The 21,137-nt window shown below is 37.4% G+C and overlaps 4 protein-coding genes across 7 annotated transcripts in view; 1 reads left to right on the top strand and 3 right to left on the bottom strand.

Annotated features, from left to right (window-relative positions):
* Nucleotides 1-11,053, bottom strand: part of LOC126617396 (G-type lectin S-receptor-like serine/threonine-protein kinase At4g27290) — a 44,259-nt gene extending 33,206 nt beyond the window's left edge. The window contains exons 1-7 of one of the 4 annotated variants that reach the window (XM_050285448.1): nt 9,504-11,053; nt 9,202-9,327; nt 8,863-9,011; nt 8,558-8,768; nt 8,185-8,425; nt 7,942-8,092; nt 7,635-7,869 (exon numbers count right to left, since the gene is read on the bottom strand). In XM_050285448.1, the coding sequence (XP_050141405.1) occupies nt 7,635-7,869; nt 7,942-8,092; nt 8,185-8,425; nt 8,558-8,768; nt 8,863-9,011; nt 9,202-9,327; nt 9,504-10,788 (2,398 nt within the window). In that variant the 5' untranslated portion in view covers nt 10,789-11,053. Of the gene's footprint in view, nt 1-7,393; nt 7,870-7,941; nt 8,093-8,184; nt 8,426-8,557; nt 8,769-8,862; nt 9,012-9,201; nt 9,328-9,503 lie in introns of those variants that run through there. The other 3 variants (XM_050285446.1, XM_050285447.1, XM_050285449.1) reach the window with 3 other exon arrangements.
* Nucleotides 5,132-5,859, top strand: LOC126617403 (calcium-binding protein KRP1-like). The gene has a single exon (XM_050285466.1). It carries the CDS (start codon nt 5,275-5,277, stop codon nt 5,620-5,622), a length of 348 nt encoding a protein of 115 aa, XP_050141423.1. The 5' UTR covers nt 5,132-5,274; the 3' UTR covers nt 5,623-5,859.
* Nucleotides 11,054-13,484: 2,431 nt separating the features above from the next.
* On the bottom strand, nt 13,485-14,191 carry LOC126617402 (calcium-binding protein KRP1-like). The gene has a single exon (XM_050285465.1). The coding sequence runs from the start codon at nt 14,057-14,059 to the stop codon at nt 13,712-13,714; it is 348 nt and encodes a 115-aa protein (XP_050141422.1). The 5' UTR covers nt 14,060-14,191; the 3' UTR covers nt 13,485-13,711.
* Nucleotides 14,192-16,286: 2,095 nt separating this feature from the next.
* Nucleotides 16,287-20,075, bottom strand: LOC126615715 (G-type lectin S-receptor-like serine/threonine-protein kinase At4g27290). The gene is made up of 7 exons (XM_050283592.1): nt 18,664-20,075; nt 18,321-18,455; nt 18,093-18,250; nt 17,797-18,007; nt 17,449-17,686; nt 17,222-17,372; nt 16,287-17,125 (listed from the first exon to the last, which is right to left on the bottom strand). The coding sequence occupies exons 1-7, from the start codon at nt 19,940-19,942 to the stop codon at nt 16,817-16,819; spliced, it is 2,481 nt and encodes an 826-aa protein (XP_050139549.1). The 5' UTR covers nt 19,943-20,075; the 3' UTR covers nt 16,287-16,816.
* Nucleotides 20,076-21,137: the final 1,062 nt, after the last annotated feature.

The raw sequence follows: 21,137 nt of genomic DNA on the forward strand, positions 1-21,137 counted from the left end.
GCCCTCTAATCTCCTGTGTGAGACTCATCACTTCACCCGCCAATGATTCAACTTGACGGATTCGAGCAAATAGACATTGGGCCATATTAGACACAGAACCTGCACACTGCACACTGAGAGCCAGAGAATCCTTAACAGCCAACTCATCAGACCGTTTGGAAAGCAGTCTGCTATCTTTGGGAGTGACAAGGTTTCGGGCCACCACCGCAACGATCATATCATTCTTCATCATCGAATCCCCAACGGTAAGAGGACTAGTAGGGGATATGAAGGATGAGCGCCATATGTTGTCTGGAGAAGGCGGAACTGCCTCTTCACCAAGGTTCAAGTCAAAACGACGGTCGGAGGGACCAGACATTTTCAAAGGTGTTGAAGAAAGAAGAGGTCGGACAAATCAAGATCTTAGAAGTGTAAGAAGGGAGTTTCTACAAGAGAAAATTCAAGTGTGCTTTGAAACGAACTGCGTGCCTTTATAAAAATCAGCATTCGACGGGATTTCAGAGATCGAATAGGCGAGCTCAGAATTCGAAGAGGCCAATTCAAAAATCGAAGAGGTGCTAGCTTTCTCAAAAGCTAGGCTTGCTCAGAAACCACGGGCCAATCGTCATTTCCAGATTTGTCCGCACTTGTCACATGCAACCTCTGCACTCGACGAAGCTCAGAACTCGAAGAGGCAAGCTCAGAAATCGGAAAGGCATATGCTTTTCCAGACTTGTCAGCATCTGTCACATGCACACTCAGCTTTGCAGAAATCACGGGTAGTTTGTCGAAGCGCCGATCCTAGATATCGAAGAGGCGCCAGTTTTTTTCAGCCTTGTCAACCCCTGTCACATGCACTCTCAGCTTGGCGAAAATTACGGACAATTTATCGAAGATTTCTGATGAAAAAAAAAGCACGTGAAGCCATACTGATCAATCATTCAATGGTTGCCGACACAAGTGAAATAATAGTACCTCTACAGGTATTAAAGAACTTCCTATAACTGTCCACCTTCACCCTCCATAGCAAGGCAGACATACTCAACCTTTCTTCATCTCCGAGAATGCCTTTCCAACAAACCATCTCGAGTCACTCAGTGTTCCTTATTCCTTGGGGTACCTCTACAAACAACTTATCCAAAGCAAAAGTATTTCATATCATGAAGGTTGAAAGCAAGAGTATCTCATATCATGCTTTATCCCTGTCCTTCTCCTTGTCGTTGTTTTGGGACAATGAGAAAAAGAGCAAGCCAGCACTTGGTATCAATCTTCCGATCTGGAACCGACTGCCTGGAACCCCTTCCTGATTGCTTACCTAGCCTTACTCTCGAGTACTCATCTTCATCATTTTATGCTTCCTCTTCGTCTACCACATCTGCCTGGGGAACAGATAAGGGAAGTGAAAATGATACCTCGAAGCATGTTGAGACAATTTGCCAATTCATCCACAGCTAGGGACAAGGAGAAAGAAAGCAAGAGGTGGGCACTCGGAAAGATTGAAGAAAGAAACAGACAAACACCTCTACCTCATGCCTGCCTGTCGTGCAGAAGAAACAAACAGAGAAGAACGCGGACTGCACATTCAAATCAACCCAGCAGAAGGAGTCTGATTTGAAACCAAGGAACTCTCATATTCCTCGCACAGAATTCCAAACCCAGTTCAAGAATAAGCTGTGGAAAGTCAACAATTGGAGGAATCCAGAAAATACTCCAACCCAGTTCAAGATCAAAGCTGTGGAAAGTCAACAAAGCGAAACAAAATACGTGCCGATTCATCCACTACCAAAGCCAAATATCATCTACCACATGAAGCTCCTTGAGATCCAATTCCAACCTTCAAGAACAAGCCTCGACTGCCCTTGAAGAAATTTCAAACGAAGTTCAAGATCAAGCTTCAACGGTCTTTGAGGAAATCTCCAGCCCAATTCAAGATCAAGCCTCGATGGCCATTGGATCGACATCTACACTAAGGGACTTCAAAACGCATCTCCCACATGTGACAAGCACATGTATACGACGTGCCTTGAAGTGGGGGCATTTGTAGACATCGAAATTTCGGCTGAAATAAATATTGACCAATAGTTACAATTTTGACGCTCACGTGTCACATAAATTTTACATGTAGCGTGTGACTAAATGAAAAATCAAAATAAATCGGAAAAGTCATCAAATATGACACATGTCAACACCTGGCAGAAACGATTTATTTCATCTGCATATTATATTCAAAATTAGGCCTTAGAAAATTCTATAAATAGAAGCCATTTCATTAATTTGAGGGGGAATTCATATTACACCAAAACCTTGAAGCTTTGAAATTCTAACGCTCTCAAGCAAATTCCAAAGGATCGAGAAAACTCTCTTCGTTCTTCGCCAAACCCGCCTTCAAGCCCAAACCCCAACGGCCCCTTGAAGAAAGTGTTCATCGTTCATCAACTGTTCATCCTCAAGAATCAAGCCCCAACAGCCCATTTGGATCGACAACATCAACGAATCCGTTCATCAACTGTTCATCAAGATCAAGCCCCGACGGCCCATTGAAGATCCGCCCATCTGCTGTTCATCAAGCTCAAGCCCCAACGGCCCCTTGAAGAACTTCCACCAATTCAAGATCAAGCCCCGACGGCCCTTGAAGAAAGTGTTCATCGTTCATCGTCCGTTCATCCCAAGATCAAGCCCCAATGGCTTTTTGGATCAACAACGTCGACAAATCCACACATCCAACCATCCTTCAAGATCAAGCCCAAAAAGCCCCTTGAAGATCCGTTCATCACTGTTCTTCAAGATCAAGCCCAAAAGCCCCTTGAAGATCTGTTCATCACCGTTCTTCAAGGTCAAGCCCAAGAACCCTTGAAGATCCGTTCATCACCGTCATTCAAGATCAAGCCTCGACAGCCCTTGGATCAATCACACATCCACAAAATCAACACCTTATGGGAATCGAATCAGAGGATCAAATTTGAGAGAGATTGTAACCCAAAATCATCAAATACAAATATTATTTTGTGCACGTTGTTCCTGTCTCTTTCGTTTCAAGAATTTTTCGTGTTTACAATGGCTTTTGCTCCGATTCGGCTAGGAATGGAGGATTTGGGTTGAGCAGAGATAGCGTGAAGAAGAGAACGGCTCTGTTTTGGAGTTTTGGGAATCGAAAAGAGATAGAGGAGAAGGAGGAAGAGAGGGAAGAAAGGGCAACGGCGGCAGGAAATGCAGAGACAGCCGTTATGGCAGTAATCGTAGCCACTGACCTTAGAAATGCAGAGGCGGAGGATAGAACAAAGGTGGAGAAATGAGAACTTGGGAGAGATGAGAGTGTTGAGGCTTAAAGCTTTGATGAGAAATGTGAAAGACTGAGAGTGTGTGAAACCCTAACTTAGATTGGACGATTGAGATTAAATCTCAACCAATTCAACGGTCCAGATAATTTATAACCTCTAATTTAAATTATATATATCTATTATATAAATATATTGTTGTTCGGTTTAGGATTACCTAACTAAAGATACGTTGAAACTGAATCCCGTACCAAAAGTTCGGGATTATTTCGGTTCGGGTTATCGAAGCTTTGGGATTTCCAGGTTCGTGTTGTTCGGATTTTTTTTTCCAGCCATAGTTTTGTCCAATGTTCAGGGAAACGAGGAACTTTCACATACGGTATAAATCATGGCCAGAAGCCAGATATGGAGGAGCATGGGTACAAGCCACTCAATTGCCACCAAGTTTTCATGTGCATGTCAGCATGGATCCTATTTTATATTCTTGTGCACGTCACCTCCCCTTTGTTCCTACCAAAAATCAGATCTTCAAGTTTTGAACTCAATTTAAAGAGAGATTGATTCTTGAATTAAAAATAATATGGGTATAGAGAATATGCTGGATATAGAAAGAGATTGTATTGGTTAAAAAAAAAATTCTTTACTTATTTTATTCTTCATTTTTTAGTCCAAGCAATAACCATTGGAATTGCCCACACAGACTTGCATGGTGCAGGTACACTATCACATGGTGTCCAGCAATACAAAGAGATGTATTTGTATTTTTGTCACGTGTCTTTTATTATTGACATAGAACATCATTGTGGGTCATACAAGTTATTCTCATTCCAGCTTTGATTTGTGGGGCCAATAAGTCAATATTCCACCAACATGGGCCCAAATAAGTCAACAATCTAACGGTGACGGTCAATGTTACTATATAGCTCACAGTGATGCCAACTATTTAGACCAAATTTCATAAATCATATGACATATTTGTTGATGATTAGATTATTACTTAAGTGTTGATTAATGCGCTTATTTCTTTTTTATGACACACCACATGGTTAATAAATTTAGTCTAAAAAATTTGATCTGCCTAGCATTACTCTATTTTCCCCTTTAGATACTCACCCTACAATTTCATTGTACGTATGTATGCATGTATGCATGTACGTACGTATGTATCTACCAATCTCAAAACATCTGCAATTGTAAAAGACTCAAATGAGTAGGCATGTACTAGAAAATCAATAGAAAATAAAAATGTTTTTTCCTTCATTTTGTTGGAATTTGTTTGCTCCTCTTTCTTCAAACCCTCAGTTCTAGCTGATTCCATTACTTAAAAATCCCAACGGCTCAGAGATGCCATGGCAGCACCTTGATTTCCAAGGTGGCAGTTTTGAACTGGGCTTTTGTACTCCCCCAGATTTCGGCTTTTCCCAGAAGTGCTTCTTGGGAACTGGGCTTTTTACTTAAAAATCACATTATTGCTAGTATATTATAAGACTAAGTCCAACTATTTCTACTTAATGTAGATAATTTCGTTTATTAAAAAAAAAAAAAAAAAAAAGGTACTACGTGAGAAAGAGGATGGAAATAAGAAAATACTTACGGACTAAGCTTTCCTACTAACTCCAATATCCCACCCTCTTTCTTTTCTTATATAATTCAAGGAAAATAGAAAGATTGAGATACCTTCCACGGAAGTGACGGATTTACCCTTGAGCACCATTGTCCGAAATGACGGATTTACCCATGAGCACCCTCCTCTTTGACTCCACTCCTTAAACGCGCTTTCATGACAATCCTACCCCTTGTCACTTTCTCAGAAACCCCAATGGCAGCTTCAACAAAACAACAGACCGACTGACTCCCCCTTCTCTGTACCTGAGTTGTCTCGCATGACCTCTCTTTCTTGGAAAACCCAACCCCCCTCCCTTTATGTACTCCCCCATTTCTCTCTTTCCCCACCAACAAACATACCCTTTCTCTCACTCATCATCTCTCCCTTTCTCTCTCTCTCTCCTCCAAATTGTCAATGGCTTCCCAGCAAAACCAGCAATCCAATTTCCAAGACTTGTTGCCCACCATGGCCGACAAGCTTGGCGGGGACGGTTTAATAGGCGAGCTCTGTAACGGGTTCAATTTGTTGGTGGATTCTAGCAAGGGAGTCATCACCTTCGAGAGTCTCAAGAGGAACTCTGCTCTTCTGGGGTTGCAGGATCTGAGCGACGACGATCTACAGTCCATGTTGGACGAAGGCGATTTCGACGGAGATGGCGCTCTCAATCAGATGGAGTTCTGCGTTCTCATGTTTAGATTGAGTCCTGAGCTCATGGACGAGTCCAGACTCTGGCTTGAAGATGCTCTTCAAACGGGAGTTTAAACATTGTCATTGATTTGGGTTTTTGTTCTTTTAGACATATAGAGATTCTCTGATCTAGGATAGCCACGGTTATGGTAGAGGCGGCTGCGGATATTTATCTATAACAGTTTAGGTTCATACCGCATAACTGTTTTTCGGTTGAGTAATTACATAAACGGTTATACCCATATTCATAATCGTTTATAAATATGTACCCATATAACTGTAACTATTTATCTATAACTATTTACCCATTTACTCGTTTCTATTTTTTTTTATAACAACCTGAAAATTATAAAATAAAAAAATTATCATAATTTTTATTTTCTGACAATTAAACACATATTAAATTTTAATTGGTTAAAATTCAAAGTTCATATTTTTCCCTTCACGGCTGCTAGTAGTTTGAAAAATTAACGGTGAAGACTTATATAACGATCCGATAGAATTTCATAATAATTAAATCTTATATAAAACTCATATCATTAAATAATATGGTGAAATTCTAATATTTAATTAAATACTATTTGTATTTAATTTTTATATAAGAGGTACATTATTCCTATTGCATGGATAATAACAGAGCTATTTTTTTTCACTTTCACCGTGGTACAAATTTAATTAAATCGTTCAATTTCTTAATTACAATATAAATTATTCTTAATAAAATTTTAAATTAAAGATCATTTAACAATCTAAACGCATTAAATAAAAATAAAAATAATGCAATGTCAATGTGTGAAAACGCATTAAAATCATTCATTCAACATTTGATCAAAACAACCGAATCACCCGAGAATCAAGAACAAAGTATGTGTCAAGTTGTCAACTGTCAGTCGCATTTCTGTATTTTTCTTTCCCAGTAATTCCATAGGGACAAATTACAATCACCGAAAATAAAAACACAAAAAACCCAGATCAGAGTAGGGATAGGCAAAATACTTAGTATAGGGATATCACTAGCCCGTAGTACTAAGTAACAAAATTATGAATATTTTTCATTGTTGTTATACTACTGTGTAATTGCATTTCTCTTTAGTTGTATGTGAGATGCTTTAAGATCGTAGCACATATATCTCTATTAATTAATGAAACTTTTATTGTCAACCAAAAGATGGTGAAAAGATTACTTAGTCTTCTATCACACAAAATAAATGATGGGCAAAAAACAAAAACCTCTCACTTCATCCCCCCCCCCACGTTCTCTCTCTCTCTCTCTCTCTCTCTCCCTCTTTCCTTCTCATTTTCTAAAAAAATATGTTCATACACATAAAGTGTGTAAGCAAATGCTAGTATTATAATAAGAGAAGAGCCTTTGGTAACTTTTTTCCCCATTTTTTTTCCAAGTAGAAGGGCAAAATAGTAATTTTGTACCTTTTGACAAAATGACAATCATATCCTTATTTTTCCTATTTTACCCTCACTTTTGATACACAATATTTACATAATAAGGACAAAAAACAGTAATTATATAATATTAAGATAAAATATGCACTTATTACGAGAAATTGTCACATCGTCATTTTTTCATACTCTTTTTAAAATTTTAAAAACTAATCACTCCTTAATAAAAAAAAAACAAAAAATAAAATAAAATTGTTCACACTTACAGAGCGTGTGCTCTTTGCTAATATGATTTATATTAACTTATTCTTTCATTCAGTCATTCTTGGCGTAAATATATTATTGTATATAATAAATAACAACAATTATTTTCCATTGCTCAATGGATTGGGCTCTTTTAGAGTCGGGTACTTTTTTTTTTTTTTTTTGGGTCAAATAGTGTCATTAATTTACATGTTCAACAAGCACTAGCACAGAGGGCCGTATTGCAAAACATTGGAATCCATACAGCAAATGATTCATAAATCTATGCTCCCTTTCAGCTTTGTTCTCAAAATTTATTTTGAACAAATGTTTGATAGGAAAGCATATAGATGTAGTCTGCGATGAATAAGATGATCCTTATCGAGCCTCCAAAAGCGAGATCGATAATTCGTTGGTTGAACATGACTGATTACCTGCATTAGAACCTGCTTCAGGTGTTCCCCTTTCCATGAAGAAACCGGGTTGTTTCGGCCGAGCCAAAGCAGTCTCACTTCCCAACATTATAACCACATCCGCCATGCTTGGCCTATCGTCAGGATGGTGTTGCGCACATAAGAGACCAATGTTGATGCAACGCAACACTTCCGATAGCGTGCCTGAGCTTCCTAAGCATGTATCAATCAGTTCTAAAGGCTTCCCTTCATTCCACAATCTCCATAACTGAAACAAATCAAAACTCCGTCGTCAATTGCCGTTCTCAATAGGAACGAAACAATTACTAATGATACTTGCATGTTCAGAAAGGTTGCGGCTGTTGCTTGGATCGGAGAATTCTTTATTTTTCCTTCCAGTAATGACCTCCAGCACCAAAACACCAAAGCTAAAGACATCGGATTTCACAGAAAATTGCCCGCCCATAACATATTCAGGTGCCATGTAACCACTGTAGAAAGTAGATCATAGACGAGTGAGAACAAAATAAACAATTGACGGGGACTAGTAGTTGATCGGGGGAATATTATACAGCAAACTTACTACGTGCCAACTACTCTGTCTGTATTTGCTACAGTCTGATCTCCTTCAGTCAATAATCTAGCTAGGCCAAAGTCTGAAATTTTTGGATTCATTTCATTATCAAGTAAAACATTACTTGCTTTGAGATCTCTATGAATAATCCTTAGCCTAGAATCCTGATGGAGATAGACGAGACCTCGAGCAATGCCACATATAATGTTGAAACGTTTAGGCCAATCGAACAGTTCTCTTCTCGTTTCATCTGGCAAGTTAAATCCAAATTCAACTTCAATTTTCAATACAAATTGCTTAATGGCGTATATATGATTATTATTTTAAAGCAACCAAGCAATAATTAGTTTTGCATAAACTTATAGGGTCCAAAGGTTCAAACCAAAAATGGAGGAGTCTAGGCTTCCGTTGGGCATGTATTCATAAAGTAGCAATTTCTCCTCTCCTTGAACGCAACAACCAAGAAGCCTTACCAGATTTCGGTGCTGGAGTTTGGCAATCAATATAACTTCATTCATGAACTCGTTCAATCCTTGGCTAGAACTTCTTGAAAGCCTCTTCACAGCAATTTCTTGTCCGTCGGCCAGCGTCCCCTGGAAAGTTACTCAATTTCCAAAATTGTGAAGGTCCTCATGGAATGATTGTTTGTTAGTCTGTTCATTATTGTAGAGTAAATTAGAAATCTACCTTGTAAACAGGGCCAAATCCACCTTCTCCGAGCTTTTTATTGCTTGAAAAGTCATCCGTGGCGCTAGCTACTGTCATCAGGTCAAAGAGTGGGAGCTCCATGTCCCCTCTTGGAGCCCCCTCATTGTCCTCATTTCTTTCCCTTATTTCTGTGAAGGGGTTCCTGTTAGCTATAGCCTAGATGTAGCAACCAAACTAAAACTTAAATGTGCAGATAGATTACATATACGGTTCCACCCAATATAAACTCGATAAAAATTCCGTTCCCTCAAAAACGCATATCCAAACACAAACAAAATTGACAAATGCTTGAAGGATGGTCAGGGTAAGCTAATATACCTTTATTTTTTCTCTTTCTTCGGCGAATGACATAGCCAACTAACAGCACTCCGGAAAACACTATTGCTATGCCAACAACTATAATTGCAATCTGCACTTTTCTGCTGTTTTCTCCTTCATTGTTGACTGATTAAGTAAAGCAGACAAATTTAAAATGGAGCAAGCAGAAAAAAAATAGCAGGGTCAGTTCAACGTTGCGAGAAACAAAACCAACTTATTGAAACATGTTGAAAAACAATAGTTGAACTACAATAAGTGACATAAAAGTATAAACACGAAGCTCGTTTTGTATAGTTCGATACCTATTTCAGCAGCTGACGTTCGAATATATATTTCCTTTCCAGCAACAGGAACCTGTTTGATATCTATTAGATCACCAAACCAGATGGTGCAGCCACCACTTCCTCCTCCGATATCTGAGCTCGTATAAGCAGTACAGGAACAGTTTTTCAAGCATTTGTCTCTGCATTCCTTGAGATTCATACTTTTGTCCACCCAAGAATTTGTAGTATCTGGCAATTTGAAGCCATCAAATTTGAGAAACTCATCTTTATCTCCTTCATGGCAGCTTAATGGTTTATTGCGCACGCAACCTAGAGACCAGTCTGCTAAATTCCACTTTTCTTGAGACTTGGGGCTGAATCCTTGTATACATTTGCAGATCGGATCCTCACTGGTACAATTTCCATTGGCTCCACAGAAGCCATAATAGTCACATGATTCTGTAGGTCTTGATGAAAAATCCTGCCAAGCTTGATCTCCCACCTTCCACTGAAACCGAGCACATGTGCTGGTGGTTTGGTTCAAAGCCACTCTTGAGACTATCGACTCAATCTTCGATTTGTATGTGACGTAAACTTCATCATCGTTGTAGACAAAATTGAAACTATAACGAGGACTAGGATCTTCGGGTGAACCACAGATTGTCAGTCCATTCCATGCGCTGGTGCGGAAGAATTTTGTACTTCCGTTCAGAATATATGCCTCAGGATATGCTTGAAGTTGCATTTCAATTCCGTAAGTAAAATCTCCGGGACACGGGTCATCTGAATTTTTCCATGCTGACAAATGCCGTTTTAGGCCTGTTCTCAAGTCCCACCCCAACTTCATTCCTGGTAATAATGTGTCAGAAGGATAGTCGAAGCTTTGCCACAAATAAGTTCCTGAATTTCCATCTTTTGCATCTCTTAGTACCAAATTCCCGGAATCCAAGAGCTCTACCGTCGCATTTTGGGCCTGTTTAACTAGACTCGTCGACCAAACAACGCTGCTATTCTGACTCAAAAGCACAAGATTACCTGTGCTGTTTATCATCAACACGCCGGAAGTATCATTGATGGGGTTGCATCTGTTTGCAACCCAAACAACCGTTCTCACCGGGACATTCTTGAACCAAATTCCCAAGTAACGGTTCTTGGAACTACCTGGACTAAAGAAACCGAGTTCAAAGCTTCCATCACTTGAAACCAACGTCGTTCCATCAAGGACAGACTGCGAAGGTGTAAAGCCGTCAACTGCAAAGGAAATTGTTGATGACAAGAAGAACAAGTTAGCGCTGATCATAAACGAAAAACAAAGACCACCCATAAAATATTTGTTCTTGTGCTCCCTCTCCTTCACTACTGATTTGATTCAAGTACAAGATATTTGAGAAAACCCCTTGTGGTTTCATTCACTGGCGAAGCTACGGCAGAGCAAGGACTGAGAACGAGAATCCGCCCCTCTGCAGTCGCTGCTTTTGTGCTTGAAGAGCACCGGAAAAGGATCAGAAGACCACAAATTCTGAGGAGCAGGAATTCGAAGCCCTGAAAACGACGACTTACTGAGGAGATTTGATTGCCTAACTTCTTCGATGAGGGCCGTTAATATTGCAAGGAAAACACGATCGTCTTTTGCTTTTGATTTTTTTGCCAAATTGGTACTGTATTTGTAGTGATATATCAAAACTGCCACTCGACCTTCAAGTTTGCCATGCAATCTGCAAAGAATGAACCTTGAGGCCTTTTTTACTGTTGATTTTGTTTGTTGTTTTCGTTAAGACATTGGAATATACCAGAACAAAACTGCCCCAATCAAGTTTACTTCAATATTTTAAAAAAAAATGAAGAAGTGAAGATGTTAATGGACATAGATCCTCTTTGGATCCAATTGTCCTAATCCTAAAGATTCATCAATCCGAACCGTTGAAATTTGATCTAACGGCTACAAATAGAGGCTCACTTTAAAAGTTATAATAACTTTAACCGTTGAATCAAATTTCAACGACTCAGATTAATAATCCCTAGAATTAGGACAATTGGATCCGAAGAGGATCCATGTCCGATGTTAATTACTATGCGAGTGAACATGTAGTTTGTGTGCATAAATAAAATTGTCCTAATAATAAGGATAAATTATCGTTTGAAAAAAAAACCGGTTTACAATTGATACAATCAAATGATGTCTTTGTTCCAACAGGATTCTCTTCGGATCTTTTTAACGAGAATTCTGAAGATCCGTAAATCATGTCCTTCTTTCGTACATCGTACGGTTAATTTTTATCAAATACTATTTATATTTAATTTTAAATAAAAATATTTAAAATAATTCAAACTCTAACGTGTTATGGTTTCCAGAATCTTCCTAACCGAGTTGACATGTCTCTTATCCTTTTCTACAGAAGTCATATTCCAAGAATTAATTGGTGCTGACTAGTCTTCCAGCATTTATGGGGAACTCTCGAGTCTAAATTTTTATATTAAAAAAACTCTTTCAACGCTCATATTTTTCCCTTCACGGCTGCTAGTACTTTGAAAAATTAATGGTGAAGACTTATATAAAGATCCGATAGAATTTCATAATAATTAAATTTTATATAAAACTTATATCACTAAATAAGGCGGCGAAATCCCAACATTTGACCGAAACAATTGACATTTGATATTTTAGTCAATTAATTAAATCATTCAATTTCTTAATTACAATATAAATTATCCCGATTGCATGGATAATAACAGCGCTATTTTTTTCACTTTCACCATGCTACAAATTTAATTAAATCGTTCAATTTCTTAATTACAATATAAATTATTCATATTAAAAATTTTAAATTAAAGATCATTTAACAATCTAAACACATTAAATAAAAATAAAAATAATACAATGTGTGAAAACGCATTAAAATCATTCATTCAACATTTGATCAAAACAACCAAATCACCCGAGAATAAAAAACAAAGTATGTGTCAAGTTGTCAACTGTCAGTTGCATTTCTGTATTTTTCTTTCCCAGTAATTCCGTAGGGACAAATTACAATTGCCGAAAATAAAAACACAAAAAACCCAGATCAGGATGAGCAAAATATTCATGAGTTTGGGTAACTGCGGTTACCCGTTCATTTAAAGTTCACGATTACGGTTATGGGTAACCGTTTAGATAAACAAACGGTTATGAGTATAACCGTATATCCGTGAAATTTAAACAGACGGTTATGGGTATTACCCGTGGTTATAACGGGTATCTATTTTTTATGAGTATTACTCGCGGTTATAACGGATATCCAATTACCAATTTAATTTAATATATGTAAACTGAGTTTCTTGTTTAATGAATTTTGTATAGGTGCTGCTGGCATTAAGCAGATTCTTTCTAGATATGCTTTTGTGCTGCTGTAGTCAAAATCCACAAATTTTATTTCACAGATCCGAACTTCTGTTGATTTTTAGGTGTCGGTAGGAAGTAAGGGTTACTTACGCATAAAAAAACGCTACGATGATGATATTTCAAACAAATATCTCACTGCTAGGTGTTGGACTTGCACACCATGACAAAGAAGTTCAGCCCTTCAGCTACCCAAAGGGTCAGATCGGGTTTGATAGGGTCAAGCAACTAACTAAAGTAAGGGATGTGCTATCCACTTTTTTTTTTTTTTTTTTTTTTTTACATCTTTAGTTAATTTTTGTCCGTTGATCTTTAGGGATGTGCTATCCATTTTTTTTTTTTTTTTTTTTTTACATCTTTAGTTAATTTTTGTCCGTTGATCTTTTTTAATTCATTTGATCCGACGGTTAAAAATTAAAAAAAATTAGAGAAATAAAAAAAGATGTATAGATATCACATTCTCTAAAGTAAAATATTTGATGATAAATCAATGTGAAGCAATATAAAGACATCTTCTCATCCATTTGAACCAATTAAAATTTAATATGTGTTTAATTGTTAGAAAACAAAAATTATGATAAATTTTTCTTTTATAATTTTTAAGTTGTTAAAAAAAATGCAAAAATAAGTAAACAGATAAATGATTATGAGTAAAGAAATTATGGTTAAATGAATACACAGTTATAAATAATTATAAGTATGTGTATAACCGTTTATATAATTACTCAACCAAAAAATGGTTATACGGGTATGAACATAAACGATTATAGGTAAATAACTACGATTACCCGCCAACTGTAACCGTTGCACATCCTAGATCAGAGAATCTCTATATGTCTAAAAGAACAAAAACCCAAATCAATGACAATGTTTAAACTCCCGTTTGAAGAGCATCTTCAAGCCAGAGTCTGGACTCGTCCATGAGCTCAGGACTCAATCTAAACATGAGAACGCAGAACTCCATCTGATTGAGAGCGCCATCTCCGTCGAAATCACCTTCGTCCAACATGGACCGTAGATCGTCGTCCCTCAGATCCTGCAACCCCAGAAGAGCAGAGTTCCTCTTGAGACTCTCGAAGGTGATGACTCCCTTGCTAGAATCCACCAACAAATTGAACCCGTTACAGAGCTCGCCTATTAAACCTTCCCCGCCAAGCTTGTCGGCCATGGTGGGCAACAAGTCTTGGAAATTGGATTGCTGGTTTTGCTGGGAAGCCATTGACAATTTGGAGGAGAGAGAGGGAGAGAGATGATGAGTGAGAGAAAGGGTATGTTTGTTGGTGGGGAAAGAGAGAAATGGGGGAGTACATAAAGGGAGGGGGGTTGGGTTTTCCAAGAAAGAGAGGTCATGCGAGACAACTCAGGTACAGAGAAGGGGGAGTCAGTCGGTCTGTTGTTTTGTTAAAGCTGCCATTGGGGTTTCTGAGAAAGTGACGAGGGGTAGGATTGTCATCAAAGCGCGTTTAAGGAGTGGCGTCAAAGAGGAGGGTGCTCATGGGTAAATCCGTCATTTCGGAGAATGGTGCTCAAGGGCAAATCCGTCACTTCCGTGGAAGGTATCTCAATCTTTCTATTTTCCTTGAATTATATATAAGAAAAGAAAGAGGGTGGGATATTGGAGTTAGCAGGAAAGCTTAGTCCATAAGTATTTTCTTATTTCCATCCTCTTTCTCACGTAGGACTTTTTTTTTTTTTTTTAATAAACGAAATTATCTACATTAAGTAGAAATAGTTGGGCTTAGTCTCATAATATGCCAGCAATAATATGGTTCAAATTTACCTTTAGTGAAAATTGAACGTAAGATCTCTTGCTTACAAGTGAAGATAAATATCACTAGACAGTAATACCAAGTAACCGCGTAATACCCTTTTGTTATGTGTAGGGTGGAAGTTTGCGACTTGCAATTGCATGATAACCTCAAATAAGTTGTCAACAAATTTAGGACTTATTTGGTATTCTATTTGAATCTAACTTTTGAAACTAAAAAAATGGGTTCACACCTTCCAATTTCAATTTTCACATAAAAAATGGGTTCACACCTCCCAATTTCAATTTTCACATACTAAAGCCAGTCCGGTCCACTTTAAATCATGTCTTCGTCCCAATTGCCAGCTTAGTGATCATCCAGACCACCATTAAGCTTAGCCTCACAATGGGCTAGTAATAATGTGGTTCAAATTCATCTTTGGTGAGAATCGAACCTAAGACATCTCACTTATAAGTTAAGAGGAATACCACTAGACCATAGTATTAAGTGGCATATTGTAAAGTATTTTGTTAGTTGTTGATGTTATTTATAATTTTTAGATAATGATAAAAAGAAGAACAATTTTGATTACAAAAATGTTACTCTTCTTTTCATATTTTTAAAGGGGTTTCTCCATTTTAATCCTTGATAAAGATTGAAATTCAATTAAAACCTTATGTTAGATTATATATTCATTATAGTCATTTGACTAAATTTTCATGTCAGCATAAAAATTAAAATTTATATTTTCTTGTTTTTAAATATTTAATGCGTTTTTTTGGTTTCTATAATGCCCCTATTAAATATTTGATTTTAATTTGCTCCATATTTTTTGGCATTGATTATTGTCTGACTTTCTAAAATGATAAACATAATTCAAAAAAAATATTAGTGATACGTTACAAGAATTTACAAATACCTAATTCAAATTATTCATTATCACCATTCAAAGCATAGAGGAAATATAAATAGCCAAATCATATATTATACATAATCGAATGCACTTAAACCATGTCCTAATGTGCTTAAATCATATAACCTAGTCGAATGCCCATAAATCATAGTACCAAGTCAAATGCACCTAAACCATAGTACCTATATGAATGCACCTAAACCATAGTATCTATATGAATGCACCTTAATCATTTAGGTACAATCAATTAGGTCTTATCCATTCGGTATGGTCGGTTAGGTACTATATAGTGTATGTCCGATTAATTTGGTACGGTCAATTAAGTTGTGATTTCACATTCTATTTGCTCAATTTGTATTTTTTTTTCATTTATCTTTGGATTCACCGTCAATTTGGCATCTAAAAGCCCATTTTTTCTTCTTTCTTCCGAATACAACGAAATTTTTGGTTTGTAAGTTTTATGGCTTTTTTTGTTTGATCATGGTTTCTAAGTTTTCTAGGTTCTTTGTTTGGAATAACACATGGAGGTTTATGTTATAACGAACATGTTAATTATGGATCTAGTTAATTAAGCATTCTTGAAAAATTAATTATATATTTGTTTCTCTAATTGGTTTTAAGAGAGTAATAAGGGTAAATAAGGAAACTAAAATTGCAATAAATTTATTAAAAATGATTAAATGTGACATGGAATACTATAATCTGACATGGAGGACTATTTTTAGTTTTTAATCTTACATACGGTATTATTGAAAAAACAATCTTATTTAGGGATTAAAATGAAGTTTTCTAATTTTTAAAACATATTACGTGTATCATTAGTCTTTTGATTATAACATTGATACAGTAAGATAATTACATTTATGGCTAAGGAGGATTTTCCTCCATACTAGGAATAAGGAAGTATTATACTTTATTAATTATACACTTCCTCAAACCCAAACAGACTACAATTTAAACAAAGACCTCAAACAAATACTATAAGAAGCCAAACCATAGCAACCCCATTGCCATGCATCTAACCAGTGTTCTAAAAAGCCCCGTCTAGATATTAGGCGGCTGGCCGCCACCACAATTAACTTTTAGATATTTAAAAGATAAGAAATGGCATCAAGACTTGCCTTCTCAACCACACCCCCCCCCCCCCCACCCCCCAAAAAAAAAAAAACCAATTGATAGAAATAGATAAACTGGAATTAATTCTAACTCCCACATAATTGAAAAAAAGTGTTTACATTTTTTTTTTTAATTAATCATACGCACTAGGTACCTACTTCTCGCCAGAACTCGTCGCCAAAGGAGCACCTAGTGCCTTTCAATTCCTTGCTTCTAACAGCGTTATACTCATCTCATTTATGGAATGGGATTCGTACTTGCTTGGCGAAGAAGCATTTGCTTCAACCGAGTTCCTTTCAGTAAAGAAACCAGGTTGCTTGGGTATAGGCAATGAACCCTCCCCACCCAACATTAGGACCACAGATGCCATGTTTGGCCTATCTTCTGGTTGTTGCTGCACACACAGTAGAGCTATATGAATGCATCGTGACACTTCTGGTGGCGCACACGATCCATCTAACTTATCCATTATTTCTGTTGGTCTTCCTTCAATCCAAAGCAACCAAGCCTGAAATTAATTCACGAAATTTATATATGATGATTCTCCATATACGATCCAAATATTTTACTAAACTTGGGAAAGTCAATCTTTGCTTAAGCTTACATGTCCTAGAAGGTTAAGCTGGTGGTCTGGATGATGAAATCCCCTGTTCTTCTTCCCGCTAAGTATCTCCAGCACCATCACACCGAAGCTATAAACATCCGATTTGACTGAGAAGAGTCCATCGACCACGTACTCAGGAGACATGTAGCCACTGTTAAAAATGAAATTGGAGTTACAAGCACATTTACAAGCATAACAATGTACAAAGCAAGTTTCGAGCTACCTACTATGTTCCAACCACTCTATTAGTATTTTCCTCAGTTTGATCTCCCCCGAATTCTCTAGCCGTGCCAAAATCAGATATTTTTGGGTTCATATCTTTATCTAGTAAAACGTTACTGGTTTTGAGATCCCTATGGATGATCCTCAGTCTAGAATCTTGATGAAGATAGAGAAGTCCTCGAGCAATTCCTCCGATAATGTTGATGAGCTGATCCCAATTGAGGAATTTACTTCTTGTATCGTCTAACCAATGAATCATAAATGTTAGTTTAATCTTCCCTTAATTCGACAACAAAATTATGACAAGACTCAAGACAGATTAATTCACGAAATTTATGTATAGAGGGTCAAACCAAATATGAAGTAGTCCAAGCTTTTGTTTGGCATATATTCATAGATCAACATCTTTTCATCGCCTTCGATACAGCAACCAAGAAGCTTTACAAGATTTCGGTGTTGAAGTTTAGCAATTAATACTACTTCATTCATGAATTCTTTGGTTCCTTGCCCAGAATATTTCGAAAGCCTTTTCACTGCTATATTTTGCCCTTCCTTCAGGATTCCCTAGAAACCATCATTCGATAAGTTGATTTATATATTTGTTGAAGGAAGCACCACATTCTAATCACATTTTAATTTTTTTTAATACCTTGTACACTGGTCCGAAACCACCTTGTCCCAGCTTGTTATTGTCTGAGAAGTTATCAGTGGCTCTAGATACAGTGGCCAAATCAAATGTTATCAACTCCATGTCCTTGCTTCCACCTTCGAAACCAAAGTTCTTTTCACGTATGTTTTTCATGTTTCCTGAGACAGTAGAAGAATCAATCAAAAGCTTGACCATAATGTACTAATTTTTTAACTTAATAATTTCTACCTCGCGCTTTCGATTTCTTCTTCTGTATGTAGAAAACCAATCCTAGTATTAGCATTCCCATGACTACTGCCCCAGAGCCGACTATGATTGCCACTTTCCTTTGTACACCAGAGTGCTTGCTTCTCTTAGCGCCATCTGAAAGATCAAAGCAGATTGGTGATAGTATTCAATTTTCGATCACGGACGTTTTATTACAACTAAGTTCAAATCAAACAAGTGCCGGAACTCAAAAATATCTACATAATTTCGGTAAATCCTTAATGCCGACATTTGTTTGTGCTCAACAAAACTTATTAACAATACCAGAGAATAATGAAGCTTGAAATCAAGTAGAAATAAGTACCTAATTCGGAGGGGGGCATCCGGACAAAAAGATCTTGCCCAACAGAGTCGAATTGTTTTATATCAATGAGTTTGCCGAACCAAAGCAAACAGCCAGTTCCTCCTCCCCTAACATCCAAATTTGCATATGCTGTGCAAGAGCAGTTTGTCAAACACATTTTCTTACATTCCTCGAGGGACATGGTATTATTGATCCGTGACGAAGATGTGTCTGGCAATTTCACCCGTATGAACTTCTGAAATTCATCTTGATTCGTACAATTCAATGGACTTTTACGAAGACATCCTGAAGACGTGTTTTTCAAAGTCAAGTAGTCTCTTGGAGATTTTGGTACAAAACCTTGCAAGCATGAACATAAAGGAACAGAATCAAGCTTGCAGAAAGCGAATGCACCACACAAATCGTAAGTGTCACAACGATCTGCTGGAGCAGAGTAAATCATGTTCCCGCTATGTGTTTTATCAATCCACAAGAACCGCTGCAAACCACCAGACAGGTTGAGTACCAATCTCGAATGCATCGAATCGCGCATGAGGTCGAATTTGTAATAGGCCTCACTATCATTGGACACAAATTCGATTTTAAATGCTTCATTAGGACTAAGTTCAGGACTCCCAGTAAAACCAAGGCCATTCCAAGACCCCAACCTATAGTGTGGAACACGACCTTTCCGAAGGACTAGTTGGGGGTATCCGCTATGATCTATGGAATACGAGAAGTCACCTGGAGATGGATCCTCTGCGGCTTTCCACGAAGACAAAAACCTGTTTTTACCTGTCGCTAAGTTCCATCCAAGCTTCATTCCTGGTAGTAAGATGTTGCCTGGATAATCAAAACTCTGCCACACAAGGTTGCCCTCCGAGTTGTCAGCATTTCCGTCTTTCACAACAAGGTTGCCGGACTCCAGGAGCTGAGCAACCGGGCTCCTTAGGGTTCTTGAAGTTAAATTAGATGACCACAGACTGCCATTTTTGTCACTGAAAAGAACAAGAACTCCTCCATCAGTGATGTTCAAAGCTCCAGAGTGATCAGTAAGTGGAGTTTCTCTGTTGGCCACCCACACAACAATTTGAGGAGATATTCCATTGTACCATATTCCAACGTATCGATTCTTCGAATTACCTGGGCTAAAGAATCCTAGTTCGAATGTTCCGCCGGAGGAAACAAGGGACTCTCCATCTCTGAGCGATACTGTCGGAGTGATGATATCTTTTGCAGCGGAGATGCTTGGAGAGAAGAGGAAAAATGATAAAACGAAAAGCATTGTACAGATTTCCATAGTTCTTAAGGCAGACAAACTAGTATACGTCAAGGTTTAGATACATGAAAGATTTAAGAAACTTTTCTTCAATTCACTTCTTAAAAGTAGATGAAACATTTGCTAGGGACGCAACAAGGACAAGAATTAAAGGTGTCCTACGCTTGGTAGGTCAGGATTCAGAGAGCAACATATATTAGACATGTAACCGATATTCCATGCTAACGATACAACGCCATGAAGGGAAAAAAAAAAAGTAACACGTATCATTAAGTTATTGGTATGAGATGTCATGGTAATATTGTACTCCATTTAAGTCATTCAACAGAATTTGAGGACGCATACCTTATTCTTAAGACTATATATGTTTGGAGAGAGATTCTAAGTCCTAGGGGATTTGCGTAGAGGTTTGTGTGCTAATTTTTTTGTTTTTTTTTTAATTTTACTCAAGTCTCATGTTTGTAATAACTCTAGAAACTTAGTATGAGTTTTGATCTCGTCATAGGCAAGTTTGGTATTCTCGCTTTAGGCAAATTAGCCATTGTGTGGTCGATATGGTGGTTGAGTTTGTTAAATGTACTTTTAAATGGCGACTTAGGATCACAAGGTGATTTGGAGTCATGATATCCTCTATAGAGTTCAAATAGAAGTATGATATTGTTCAATCTCACAGTTAGTTCGAGAACTTTCATCTCTCACATGATCTTACAGCACTAAGTGCATTGGTTTCTACGCATCCTCCATCTCTTTCAATTTCTTGCTACATTTGAGGTTATATTTTGTAATTTTAGATCTTTATTTGCAAGTACCCACATATTGGGATTATATTCTTCATTTTAGATTGAATCTTGTATTTACCTCTGCACATCCTCTGTCTCCTTTAATTTTTCATCGGACAAAACTTCACTCAATTCCAACATACATGTTGTGAAAAGCCACTTTCTTTTAACAAAATCAAGACCAACAACATGCATTGCATGTTGTCTTGTCCATAGCTTTCAACAACAACATTTGGTTGCATGTGTTTTATCTTGAGATAGATTAAAAGTATATGAAAAAAAGGGATGAAGAAAGGCGGTGGGAAGGAAGGAAAATGAATGAGAATGTATGTCATGCACAATTCCATTTAGCTCTTACCATTTGTTACCTTTCCTTTTTCTCATGTATTGTCTCATTTCTAAAAAGTAAATAAATAAATAAATAAAATCTAAATTTA

Source organism: Malus sylvestris, chromosome 3, assembly GCF_916048215.2.
Source record: "Malus sylvestris chromosome 3, drMalSylv7.2, whole genome shotgun sequence".
NCBI classification, from domain to species: Eukaryota; Viridiplantae; Streptophyta; class Magnoliopsida; order Rosales; family Rosaceae; genus Malus; species Malus sylvestris.